The 14,230-nt window shown below is 40.9% G+C and overlaps 1 protein-coding gene across 4 annotated transcripts in view; it reads left to right on the top strand.

Annotated features, from left to right (window-relative positions):
* The window catches only part of malrd1 (MAM and LDL receptor class A domain containing 1), a 414,264-nt gene that overhangs the window by 142,284 nt on the left and 257,750 nt on the right, over positions 1-14,230 (top strand). For all 4 annotated transcript variants that reach the window (XM_048551253.2, XM_059638768.1, XM_059638771.1 and 1 more), the window contains 2 exons: positions 7,378-7,465; positions 10,450-10,629. In XM_048551253.2, the coding sequence (XP_048407210.2) occupies positions 7,378-7,465; positions 10,450-10,629 (268 nt within the window). The remainder of the gene's footprint in view (positions 1-7,377; positions 7,466-10,449; positions 10,630-14,230) is intronic.

Genomic DNA, 14,230 nt, shown 5'->3' on the forward strand with positions numbered 1-14,230 from the left:
CATTACCCGTAAGAATAATTACATTAAAATAGAATCTATTAACATGAAAGCCAGAACAGGATGTGTTGAATGTTGTTGTGGCATGTTGGGTCAATGTATAGCACTACTGCCTCACAGAGCCAGGGACCTGGGTTTAATTCCAGCCTTGGGTGACTGTCTGTGTGGAGATGTGGACATTCTCCCCATGTCTATGCAGATTTCTGCTAGGTGCACCAGCTTCCTCCCAAAGTCCAAAGATGTGGATTATTCATGCTAAATGCGGGGTCATGGGAATGAGGTGAGTCTGGGTTGTCTTTGGAGGATCAGTGCAGAGTCAATAGGCTGGATGGCCTCTATCTGCACTGCAGGGAATCTATGAAGTCCATCCAGCAGCCACTGGGTTTGAAACTCTGAAAATTTTATTGTCATTTTGGCTTAGAGCAGCCGAATGTAGTAATTTGGTCCAGAGGCTGCTGGGAGCCAGCACACAAACAATATTCCCAGCTTGTTTGGATTATAAATATCATTAAAAGGGCCATTACAAATGGAGAATCAAAATAGTGCCCAGGCTGTGGCCACTGTCTCTTCATTCAGAGTTCTCTATGGGCAGCCAGTGCTGTCTCCACCATATGCCTTTCACAAGACAAAGGGCCGTAACGTTTTCCCATGTGTTTCACTACAGTCTGTATAGCACCCTCATAACAGTTCATACATTTTCATGTCGCTAGTTCCTTCCAAAGCTGCCCATGAAGAGTGATGTTTCCTGCTTCTTAATGCTTTCTTATGAAAACTTCCATGGAAGCCTACTTTTCCTATCAAACACGCTTGGTTTTAAAAGCTAATGTTGAAACAAATTTCACTGGTATTGGAAATCCAAAATAAAAACAGAAAACAGTGGAAATATTTACCAGGTCAGGCAATATCTCTGGAGGAAGAAACAGATTTTACATTTTGGTTTGATGACCTTGAATGGTTATCAACACCTGAGGAGAAGTAATTTGCAGGGCTTTGTTGAAACATCCAGGCGTGGGACATTCTGAGTTATTCTTGCAGGAAGCCAGCACACATGTAAAATGCAGGATGGCCTCCCCTTGTATTGTAAACATTCTGTGATTTGATGATGCTGTTGAAATAATTAACCAAGTGAACACAATGAAGTAATGAAGTTTTGTCCTTGGTTCAGGTAGTTTATTGTGCAGACTGCATAATTTATCAAAAATTTACTATGCATTCAACAGTAAAGTTTTATCTTTACTCATACAAAGCACATCTTCAAAATTAATTATTTCAATTTTTTGCCATATAAAACTCCTTAGGAATGTGAGGCAATGCATTTCGCATTGGGGGTCAATAAAAAGTCATCATCAGAGTGGCAAGTCTAACTACATGATACTTTCTGCATAGGGAGTATGATAATTAAATCAATAGTACTAAACTCAACTGTTTACAACAGTAAATTGCTTGCATTAAGAGCAGTTTCACTAAACAAAACTTATCACTAATTTCCAGTGCGATAACAGTTTGTAAAGCTTTCCCTCCTAGTCAGAGTTGTTAACTACATAATTAAAATGTGTCGGACTAATTAACATGACCTTGACGAGAAAAGCTTCAAGTTACATTGTCATATAACTGCAGAGTGGAAATTGAATTTGGAGAGGTTGAGGGTTACTACGTATGTATGTTTATTTAGAGCCGATATGCAGAATATACTGTTTTTTGCTGCTGTCTTCACCGAATTGTGCAAGAAACCTCACTTACACCTTCCACCAGGGTTTCTGCTACGTGTCAGATGAAGTTACAGGGTTGGCGTGGTGAAAGTTGAAGTGATTCAAGATTCAGGAAATTTTACATTAGGAGGTCAAGTGTCTTTCCACACCAGCTGTCAGAAACAGCCATCCACGTACGCCTGTTTCCTGCTCTTTCTTCATTTCCTTCTAAGACCTTATCTTTCAGAAACTTTTCTGCTCCCCTTATCTTTGGAGCGTGGAATTCTGGACAGGGTTACGCTAGCCCTCTTGGGATGACTATAAGACCACCTGTACAATTGTGAGGGGAAATGTGGAAATGGACAAGCCCTGGGCTCAGTAGCCTCAAAGTGGCTACCCCACCACTGCCATCTTGAAACTACCATAAGGCCGACGTGGAAAGATTTTTGTTAGACAGGGAAAAAAAATAAGGTTATCACGGATAGATGGGAATGTGGAACTTGAAATATAAACAGATCAACCATGATAGTATTGAATGGCAATGCAGGCTTGCAAGGCTGAATGGCCCGTGTTCACTCCTAATTCATATTCCTATGGCAGCAGTAGATTACCAGGTAGTGTCATGTGTGTAGGAGTTAAATTGAAGGAAAAATGGAAGGGAGGATGCTTTAGCAATCTGCAATGCTAAGATCATAAGCCCACAAGATATAGGAACAGATAGAGGCCATTCAGCCTATCGAGTCTATTCTGCTGTTCAATGAGATCATAGCTGATTGGATAATCCTCAGATTCACTTTCCTGTTTTTTTTACCCCACAACCCTTGATTCCCATAATGATTAAAAATAGTCTATTGCAGGCTTCAATATACTTTATTACTTAGCCTCAATAGCCTTCTGCAATAAAGAATTACACAGATTTGCTACATCTGAGATATAAAAGATGCCTCCTCATTTCTGTCTTGACTGTGTGACCCCTAATTCTGAGAGTTGTGCCATTTGGTTCGAGATTCCTCCACAGGAAGTAAGGCCTTTCTCAATAACCCTGTCAACGCCCTAAGGATCTTGTGTGTTTCATTGTTCTAAATTCTAACTAGTTCAAGCCCAGTTTGTTCAATTCTTTCCCATAAGACATTCCCTTCATACCTGGGATGAGCTGAGTGAAACCTCTCTGGATTTCTTCAATGCCACGATATATTTCCTTGGATAAGTGGCACGAAATTGTGCACAATATTCCAGCAATGGCCTGACTAATGTATACAGTTATAGCAAAATGTCCCTACTTTTATGTTCCATTCCCTTTGAACTAAAGACCAACATTCTATTTACAGCTCTCATTAGACACTGAACTTAGGTGTTAGCTTTTTGATGTGATTTATGTATTGTCATGTGTATTTTCTTACAGAATACAGTAACAAGTGTTGTATGTTGTCAGGACTCTCTGGTGCCATCTTAAAACACAGAAAAATAAACCAAAACACAGAACATAAAGGCAGGAAAATAAAGAGATAAAGATACAGTGTTCAATTTTACTGTCCTTTTTGTTCAGAGCTCTGCCATGGGTCTGGTGATCAGACACGAGGTGCCTTCGTTGAGTTGCCTCTGCTGGAACAAAAGTTGCCACTCTAAGGCTCCATCTTGGCTCTACTGATGCCCTTTCCACTGTGAGTCCTCACTGGACCTCACCATTGCAGAAACCACCAATGCCACCGCATACCGCACTGGCCCAAACTCGACTCCACCACTGCTTAGAGTCAGCTTCGGACCCATTTCACCAATGCAACTGCTGCCGATGCCACTGGGTCTCATACTCGATCTGAACTCACCTCCGTCACCACCTCCATCAATCTGCGCTGGACACAGGTCACTCCAGGAACCCAAACTCACTTCAACTGTAGTAGCCATGCAGCAGCACTGGGACCACCTCAGCTATACAGAAGCCACTGGGAACCCAATTCATGGACAAGGATACTCAAATAGATATGTTCCATTGTTTTCTGCACTTCTTACCCATTGAAATAATGTTCAACTCTTCTATACTTCCTGCCAAGGTGCATGACCTCACATTTCTGCACATTATATGCCATTTGCCAAGCTTATGCCCAGTTGTTTAACCTGCCCATATTCCTCTGCAGGCTCTTTGTTTCATCCACACCACCTGCCCTCCCAATTATCTTTTTGTATCATCTACAAGTTTGGCTACAGTACATAAACTTACCTCATCCATGTCAGTACTTTATGTTCTGAATCATTATGGCCCTAGCACTAGTTAAAAGTTTCCATCCTGAAAATGTGCCACTTCTCCCAACTTTCTGTCTTCTATGAGTTAACCAATCTTCTTTCTTTACTAATATACTACCTCCAATACAATGGGCCCTTGTTAAAAGCTGATTGTGTGCATGTCCACTATCTGCCAACAGGATAATGACAGCTATTGGTATCTGAGTTTGCAATGTGATCTTCCCTGAACTTTCAGCCTCTATCAGGGATTGAGATCCAAGTTGGGCAGGAACTATAGGTAGCCCCACTCTCCAGCAAGCCAGTTCTGTAGCTCTGTTTAGCCTCAGGACCTTTTTAATAGAGATAGGATAAGGGTTGACATGTTACTCGAACATATATACTTAGGAGCTGGTCAGTTTCATTAAGAATCCAATTTAGGATGGCTGATTGCCAACTTCTAGTTGGATGTCAAGCTTCTGCAGAGAATAGTGATCACTTTACGTTCTTGATGGCAGTCAATGAGCGGCAGTTTGGGGGAAGACAGGGACCTCGCTGACTGAAACAAAAACAGGAATTGCTGGAGAAACTTGGAAGGTCTGGCAACATCTGCGGAGAGGAAGCAAAGTTAACATTTCGAGTCCAGTGACCATTCTTCAAAGCTGATAGTAGCTGGTGTGTATGTTGTTCACATTGTGGGGGAAGTGTGTGATGTTGGGGTTGGAGAAACCACTGTCTGCCTGGGGGCAGCAGCAGTCGCAGAGTATCCTGTAGAAGGGTTCCTTCACCATAATGTGGCCTGGTAACTGAATCTATTTTTAAATTAAAGATACAACTAAGCTGGAGGGAGAATGCCTCTAATTTGAGAAAACCTCTTGCCCACTGACCTGGCACGGCAACGTTCTGCTTATTCTCAAGCTGAAAGACCACTAATTGACCTCCAGCTTCAACAGTCTGTTCTTTACCGTTAATTGGTCAGTGACCTATCTACAGACCAGTAATTGGCAGTTTCGACGAAAAATCATTTCTTCCTTGGACTCAGATCCTAAACTTAGAATTGGACCTACTCTCTTCACTCGTAACACATGTCCTGTTCAAAGGATTTGGTTTTGTTTCAGGCATTTTAGCATGACTGATATACTGAGAGGATAAATCTTGAGGGAAGATGTTTAGTTTATGACTGTGGGCAGAAACAAGTATATTGATTAGGGATGAGGCAGGGAATGAAGCAAGTGGAAGATTGATAATAGTGGGATTAAAATTAAATGATACATGCTGTAGAAAAAGAAGATTTTTAATCTCTTCTCCACTGGCAACCACACCTTCAGCTGCCAAGGTCCAAAGCTCCAGAATCCTGGAAGCTCGCAGGTGACCTCCCACTCTTTGTGCTTTGAGTATATCTACATTGCCATTAGAGAGACAGAATTCCAGGATTTTGATCCAATTATACCGAAGGAACGTTGATATATTTCTATGTCTGATTGGTGAGTGGCTCGGAGTGGCTTGCAGGGAAGGGAACACCCCCACATTGTGACACTGTGGGCTGGATCTGCCTTTGGCAGAGGTCTAACTAGTTTAAAATCTTTTCAAGCCCCTATCTCTCTCTCTCTCTCCTCCTTAACACCACTTATTAGCCATAATTTTGTATCTTCTTGCACGGCTTTATGTAAAATTTTGTTTGATCGCACTATGATGAAGGGTCTAAGATATTTACAATGGTTTTCTGAAGAAGGGTCCAGACCTGAAACATCAGCTTTCCTGCTCCTCTGATGCTGCTTGTCCTGCTGTGTTCACCCAGCTCTACACCTTGTTATCTCAGATTCTCCAGCATCAGCCATTCCTACTATCTCCTTTCAATATTCTAATTTTTTTTTGATATCCCACGAAAGGACAATGGGGTGGGTGCTCAAGATAATCAATAGCTACAAACGATTTCAGAGGGTGGACTCGCTTTAGCCACGTTGTTCTCTCTTAGTTTTTCGATGAAGGGTCATGGGATTGCAAAGAATAGAAAGGAAGACAAAATAGTAATGTTGTGCTTAAATGATGCCAAGTTTGCATGTAAAAATTTGCACTTAAAGAAGGAAGTGAAAATTAATGGAAGTAAAGACTAATGGAAATGAACATTTACATACTCAAGGTTTTTTTAATGCCACTACAGCTGTCGGAAAGCAAAATTTTTCAAGGTCTCTTTTTTTAAGTGATTGCAAATGTAAAGAAGTAATTGAATGATACAGTGCAGCATAATAGAGCACCTGGCCCATATATTTGAATGTTATTCCACTTCAAATGCTCATCCACATGCCTTTTAAAGGTTGTAGGTTTTCCATCTCCACTGTTCTCCCAGGCAGCACATTCCAGATTTCCACCACTGTCTGGGTGAAAAAGATTGTCCTAAACCTCCCCCACTTCACTTTGAAGTTATGTCCCATTCTGCCTCGGTTGGAGCATTTCAGCAATGAAGAGAGACTGGATAGATTAGGGTTGTTTCCTTTAGTGCGAAGAAGGCTGAAGGCTGAGATATGTAAGATTATGAGGGGCATGTTATTGACCCTTCAACTAAGGTGGGTAGTTCTTCCCCCTGTACATCATCGTAATCTTAAAACATCTCAATCATGTCAGCTATCAGCTTTCTTTGCTCTAAAGAACTCAACCAAAGCCTAACCCGCCTCCCTTCATAATTGAAATGCTCCAACCCAGGCAACATCCTGGTGAATCTCTGCAACTCCTCCAATGCAGTCACATCCTTGCCATAGTGCTGTGACAAGACGTGTACACAGTGCCCCAGCTGTGGCCTAACCAAAGTCTTGTACAGCTACAAGATACACTCCCTACTATAGGAGCCTGCTGTGTTCATCCAGCTCTATACTTCGTTATCTCAGATTCTCCAGCATCTGCAGTTCCCATTATCTCTCACCCTTCCTACTCGTACAATTTATGCCATGTCTGATGAAGACAAGTACCCCTTTGCCTTCTAACTACCCTATTTACCTGACCTGCCACCTCTAGCAATCTGTGCACAAGTGCCCAAAGAACACTTTATAACTTTGAGCTTCCTAACGTCCTGTCATTCACTGAGTATTTCCTCATTTTGTTACTTCATCAAAAGTGCATTGTCTCATACTTTGCAGGGTGAAATTCCATCTGCCACTGATCTTCCCAAATGATCAACCTATCTATATCTTCCTGTTACCTAAGGCCTTCTTCCGCAGTGTCAACCGCACATCCAATCTTTGTGTCATCCACAAATTTACTTAGCATCCCCTCTCCATTCTCATCTATATTGTTTATATGCACCATGAGCAGTAAGGGACCTAGCACTGATTCCTGTGGTATGCCTCTGGACACTGGCTTCCAGTCACACAAGCAGTGTTCAAAGTTGGATTTGAATAATGCATCCGTGTATCTGTATAACATGAATAAAAAAGTATCAAGATAAGTATGAGGATGATGTTTCTCTTTGTGTACTTTGTAACAGATATTAATAGAAGGAACTGTGGGAGATAACTTAGGAGGAGACATTGGAATTGATGACTTATCCTTTATGGATTGTGCGCTCTATAATGGTGAGTATGTTATTTATTGTTCAATTATAAAAGTAGTTTCATTGGCATTTATTAGCATTCAGGATTTGACCTCCTTTTAATGTCCTTTATATTGTTACTCTTATAGCTGAAAGGTAACGTAGAAAAAAATGTAACTGCAGTGTGCCTAAAGAGAACAGGCAATATGCCATCACTCCCTTTATGGCTAATGATCAAGGAATTTATATCTCTAATAATGATGGTTGGTAGAAAGAACACTTGCATTGCCTCATGCTCCTAGGAATTAAGTACGGTTTTTGCACTGTTTCTGGAAATAGTAAAATAGTTAGAATACTACCAAAGAACCAAAGTCAGATAACAAGAAGCAATTTGCATTTATACGACACCTTTAACAAAATGTCCAAAGGTACCTCATGGGTGTATAATCAGATAAAATTTGATAGTTAGCCATAAATGGAGATATTAATATGATGACTGAAAGCTTGGTTGAAGAATTAACTTTTAAACAGAATTTTAAAGGAGGAGATACAAAGGTGTATCTGTGAGTTCAAGTTTACCATCAGGTCAATTGGAGGAAGTGGAAAATGGAGAGGTCTCCCAGAGGCTAGATTTGGAGGACTGCAGTAGTCACAGGAGGGTGCAGGGCTGAAGAAGGTAAAGGAAATAGAAAGAGTGAGGCTACAGAGACATTTGAACAGCAGGATGAAATACTAAACTAGAGACATCAGTGGACAGAGGTCACCTTGAATTACAGACTACAGGGCTGACAAGGAAACAGGATTTAGTGTAAACTGTACAAAAATTCAAGAAAAAGAAAGAAAAGAAAAACTATCATTTAAACAGCAGCTTGCATGACCACAGGATGTCTTAAAGTGCTTTATAGCTAATAAAGTGCTTTTGAAATACAATCACTGCTGTAATATAATAAGTTGTAACAGTGAATTTATGCACAGCAGGTTTCCATGAAAGGCAGTATGACAGTGATGAGGCAACTCTAAAAAGAAAGATTGAAGTAATTCCTTCAAAAATATTTGTATATATTCATTTTGTATAAGTCACACTAAATATACACTAATAATGATCTGCCAATTATTATCGAGTAAGACAGGAGGTGGTGGTGGAAGGTTGCTTTTCAGACTGGAGGCCTGAGACCTGTGGTGTGCTGAAAGGATCTGCGCTGGGTTCACTGCTTTTTGTTATTTATATTAACAATTTGGATGTGAATAGAGGAGGTATGGTTAGTAAGCTGCAGATGACATCAAAATTGGAGGTGTAGTGAATATTGAAGAAGCTTATCTCAGAGTACAATGGATCCTTGATCAGATGGGCCGATGGGCCAAGGACTGGTAAGTGGTGTTTAATATATTAAATGTGAGGTGTTACATTTTGGTAAGACAAACGAGGGCAGGACTTATACAGTTAAAGATAGATCCCTGGGGAGTTTTGCTGGAATTGTTAGTGTGTGATTTCTGAACTTTAACACCTGAAGAAGGAGCGAGGCTCCGAAAGCTTGTGTTTTTGAATAAACCTGTTGGGCTATAACCTGGTGTCAGAACTGAGGAAGGGCCACCAGACCCAAAACGTTAACTCTGTTTTTTTTCCTTGACAGATGCTGCCAGATGTGCTCAGCTTTCCCAGCAATTTCTGTTTTGTTTCCTCATTTACAGCATCCACTGTTCTTTTGGTTTTTATTCAGTCCTGAGATGACTGTGCATTTTGAAAGCTGCAAAAAGGATAGACTTCCATTTTGCACATCTGGAAAGAAGACATAACCTGTGTGTGTCATTGTTGAGTCGCTAGTCACAGAATTAACAAAAAACTTAGTTTAATTAATTTACTGCTTCATTAATTATGAATGAATTCAACATCACTGAGTGTTCCAAATTATAACATCTTTTAAACTACTTAGCTTTTCCATTATCATTTCTTTCCAAAGCACAAATTTAAAATATTCATTCATCTCTCATTTCACAAAATACTTCCAAGGAAACTTTTATCAGCTCTGCAATATTTGCAAATGTCGTTTAGTTTCAGACTTTATTCATGGATGAGAAAAAGGTTTGAGCTTTCTATCGCTTCTCCTGTCAATTACTCTGACATGTGGACTGGCCTGCAACATGTGTTTCCAAGATAGCAATAAATAGCAAAATGAAAATCCAACTTTTTGCTTTACTATGGAATTAATAATACAAGATGATATTTTATGGGAAAACACAGGCAGCAGAAAATAGAAGATGATTGAATATTAATTGTGTTCAGATGCAGCTTGAGGACTTTTGAAAAGATTGTGCTGTTCTGTCATCCACTTTGAGCCATAGGATAATGGTTTGAACAGGCAGAAACAGCAAGAAGAGGAGAATATTGCATTTAAATTTCACTTTTAATGGTCAAAAGGATCCCAAAATGTACGCTGGAGATTCAAACAAAATCATGCACAGAGCCAAAAAGAATCAATGTATGAGAGTGACTGAATTTCAGAACAAGCTTATTAATGATTGGTGCGAAACAGATATGCAATCACATACATACCATCATGCAAATAAATAATCCAGTATTATAATAAATCAAACTTTTTAATCTTTGTCACAATCACACACGCACTGTTGTTGTCAGTTTTCATACAGTTCTCTTGTACTGACATCAGTAAGAACGGTCTTATGTTGGAAGTAAATAATTACTGTCAGGATTTTGAGGAAGAACTCTAAACTGATCAGCTTCATATATACAACATTGTGGTTGTCATTACACCAGACAGTGCTCAATGACAGATCAAAATCGGGGACTGAGAAAGATTTAAAGATGTTACTTTTCCAGAGTTTGAGTTCTGACATGGGTAAACAGAGATATTTGAAACAGTGAGTAGTTGACAGATGTGCAGTTCATACCCATGACAGGGATTAGATTCAGCAGAGGTTTAGGATGGTGTATGTCGGTGTCTTTTGTTTCTAAAACAGATAACACAACAATCCTTTTGAGAACTGATTGTAACTATTGGATCTTTTCAGGTGATTTACCAGCTGCAGTTCCAACAACACCATCAGGCCCATCGAGACCTTTGACACTTCCACCTAATAACTGCACAGCCAATGAATTTATTTGTAAAACTAATGGGCAATGTGTTGACATCATCAAGAAGTGCGATTTCAGGGATGATTGTTCAGACAAGACAGATGAATTATCCTGTGGTAAGTATCCAGTATTTTTCCACAATTAAAAATATCTATTAAAAGGTAACTTGGGAGAATTCAATATTGAAATATCATTCCCAGAAAATGTGTTTAATATGACAAATGATAAACTTGCTGATGAAAAATTTGAGACAGAAGTGCAGTTATCTATTTTATATTTATTTGTTCAAGAGAAGTGAACATCACTGGCTATACCAAAAATTATTGCCCATCCTTTACTGCCCTTGAAAAAGCAACGATGAAGTACCTTCACGAATCATGTGCAAACCATTTGGATCGGAAACAGAGAGCCGTGGTTCTCTTTTGCAAGGTGCAATCTATCTGGACACTTTTCATTTTGCTTTTCTCGTATAACACAATTCTTACTTTGAGCTCCATTTTCTACTCATAGAAACAGAGAAAATAGGAGCAGAAGTAGGCTATTTGGTCTTTCAAGCCTGCTCCACTATTCATGTGACATGGCTGATCATCCAATTCAATATCGTCTTCCTGCTTTCTCCTCATACGCTGTGGAAATAGGCTGCCAAATGTGTTTATTTGCATTGATGCCTTTTACTAAAAGACAATCAAGGAAAGATGTCCCAAAATTATGGAGAACAGTGAAAGAAAGGTGATATAGTTCCCAGTCATGACAGCATAGATTTATTGAAGGGAAACCTGTAAGGGATTCATGCATTTGATGCCCTTATTCTTCCAGCTCATAGAGTTAGATCACTTTGAAAGTGTAGTCAATAGAGCTTTTGTTAATTGTTCTCATACAACGTGTGTATGACCTGCCGCTCTGGCTGTAGTGAATATGATTATTTTGAAGTAGTGGATGGGGTGCTTGGGCTGCTTTGTCCAGAATGGTGCGAAGCATCTTTAGAGCTATTGGAGCTTCGTCTATTAGCAATTAAAACATTCCATCTCACTCTTGACCTATGCCTTGTATTTAGTGGAAATGCTTTAGAAAAGCATGAAGTGTGCTACAAAGTACGAAATTTCCACTTTTAGCCAACTGTTGTAGCTGCTGTATTTATGAAACTGACCAAGTTAAGTTTCTATTCTGTAGTAAGGTTGGTGTTGGGACATTCAGTGATGGTAATGGGATTGAATATCAGGCAGGGTAGTTAGATTCTCTCTGCCTTTGGACACGGAAATTTCATGACATCATGTGACACAATTATTACCTGACATTTCTCAGTCCAAGTTCAAAGTTTGCACGGTTTACTCTGTAACAACACATTCATCTGTATTCCAAATTAGTTAGTTCCAAATGAGATGCCGCTACATCGATCTCCTGGCTCGGGGATTTACTGCTTCTGTCTGCTTACTTTGTTCTCTTTTTTTTGCATTTGCTTTTTGCTTTTGCTTTTGCTCTCTTTCTTTTCATCTTCTTCCTTTTGGAGGCCTTCCCAGCATCTTCGGCAGGGTTAAAACGGTTCCAAGCATGTGTGGCGGCAGCAGCAGGAGGCAGCTCATTGGGGAGAGCGAGCCCAGCACAGGGAGAATAAGCCCTTGGACAACTTATGGCAGCAGTGTGTGTGGGGTCCAGCGCAGAGAGACGGCGCTGGGGCATGGTGACATTGGTAGGCCCAGTGCAGGACTTCAGGCAGTGGAGGTGGCCTTCAAACTTGGCATTTTCAAGCTAGTTGTGACAGCAGGCACTATCTGCGGATGGCGATAAAGGCGGCATCTGTGGTTGGCGTCAGTCAGCTGTGGCAAGATTGATTTTGAACTGCGCCAATTCGACTTCCCGGAAAATGGCCCATTGGGGGGATGGTGTCACCAATCTGGCACAGCAGCTAATGGTGCACGTTATTCCCTGAATATTTCCAGCCTTTCCCACATTTTGGAGTGAATCTTCTTCCCCTTTGTAGCACTTTTGTTTCGGAATACCTAGCGGATGCTTCTAATAAAAATGATTCTGATCCCAACGATGAAAGTTAGAGGCCTTCAATATATTGAAAGACCCTTTGAAGGTATTTGTTGCCAATGAGTCCAGCAAGTTTTACCTTTGCTCCCCATAATGCTTCAGTTGTTCCCAGCCCCAAACAGAGGCAGATTTGAAGAAAGAAAGAATCATTTAAAAAAAAATAGGTGCCCAATGTCCTATAGAGGAACAGCAATACTTTCTCTCTCATTCACTCATGGGACATGGTCATTGCTAGCCAGCTGGCATATATTGCCTGTCCTTAGCTGCCCTTGAGAAGGTGGTGGCGAGTAGTCTTCTTGAACCACAGTAGTCCACCTGCAGTAGATTGACCACCATGCCCTTTGGAAGGGAATTCCAGAATTTTGACTCAACAACAGTGAAGGAATGACAATAAATTTCAGGATGGTGAACAACTTAGAGGGAACTGGCAGGTGGTGGTCTTCCCATGAATCTGCTGCAGTCGTCCTTTTAGATGGAAGGTACTTTCTAAGGATTTTTGGTGAATTTCTGCCGTACATCTTGTAAATTGCACATACTGCTGCAACTGAAGAAATGCATGCATGTGGCTGTGGTCTAATCAAGGAAGTTGCTTTGTTCTGGACGGTATCAAGCATCTTGAGTGTTGTTAGGGGTGCACCCATCCAGAAATGTAAGGAGTATTCCATCACACTCCTGACTTGTGCCTTGAAGATGGTGGACAGGTTTGAGGGAATCAAGAGGTAAGTTACTTGCCACAGTCTTCCTAGACTTTGGCCTACCCCTAGAGCCACTGTATTTATATGGTGAGTCTAGATGAGTTTCTGGTCAATGGTAACCTCCAGGATATTGATCATGGGAGATTTGGTGATTGCATCACCATTGAATGTCAGAGAGGGTATCACAGCTACAGAAGCTTCCATTGTCGAGGAAGATCTGCCTACTGAGTCAGTATGGGTGGAAATTAGGAACAGCAAGGGAGTAGTCACCTCGTTAGGGGTTTACTACAGGCCCCCCAATAGCAGCAGGGAGATTGTAGAAAGCATAGGTCGACAGATTTTGGAAAAGTGTGGACGCAGTAGGGTTGTTGTAATGGGTGACTTTAACTTTCCTAATATTGATTGGAACCTCCTTCGAGCAGAAGATTTGAATGGAGCTGTTTTTGTAAGGTGTGTTCAGGAGGGTTTCCTAACGCAGTACGTTGACAGGCCGACGAGGGGAGAGGCCATTCTAGACTTGGTGCTCGGAAACGAGCCGGGGCAGGTATCAGATCTTGTGGTGGGAGAGCATTTTGGTGATAGTGACCATAACACTCTCTCATTCTACATAGCTATGGAGAAGGAGAGGATTAGGCAAAATGGGAGGATATTTAATTGGGGAAGAGGAAACTATGATGCGATTAGACACGAGTTAGGAAGCATGGACTGGGAGCAGTTGTTCCATGGTAAGGGAACTATAGACATGTGGAGATGGTTTAAGGAACAGTTGTTGGGAGTGATGAGTAAATATGTCCCTCTGAGACAGGCAAGACGGGGTAAGATAAAGGAACCTTGGATGACGAGAGCGGTGGAGCTTCTAGTGAAAAGGAAGAAGGTAGCTTACATAAGGTGGAGGAAGCTAGGGTCAAGTTCAGCTAGAGAGGATTACATGCAGGCAAGGAAGGAGCTCAAAAATGGTCTGAGGAGAGCCAGGAGGGGGCACGAGAAA

This window comes from Stegostoma tigrinum, chromosome 2 (assembly GCF_030684315.1).
Source record: "Stegostoma tigrinum isolate sSteTig4 chromosome 2, sSteTig4.hap1, whole genome shotgun sequence".
NCBI lineage: Eukaryota > Metazoa > Chordata > Chondrichthyes > Orectolobiformes > Stegostomatidae > Stegostoma > Stegostoma tigrinum.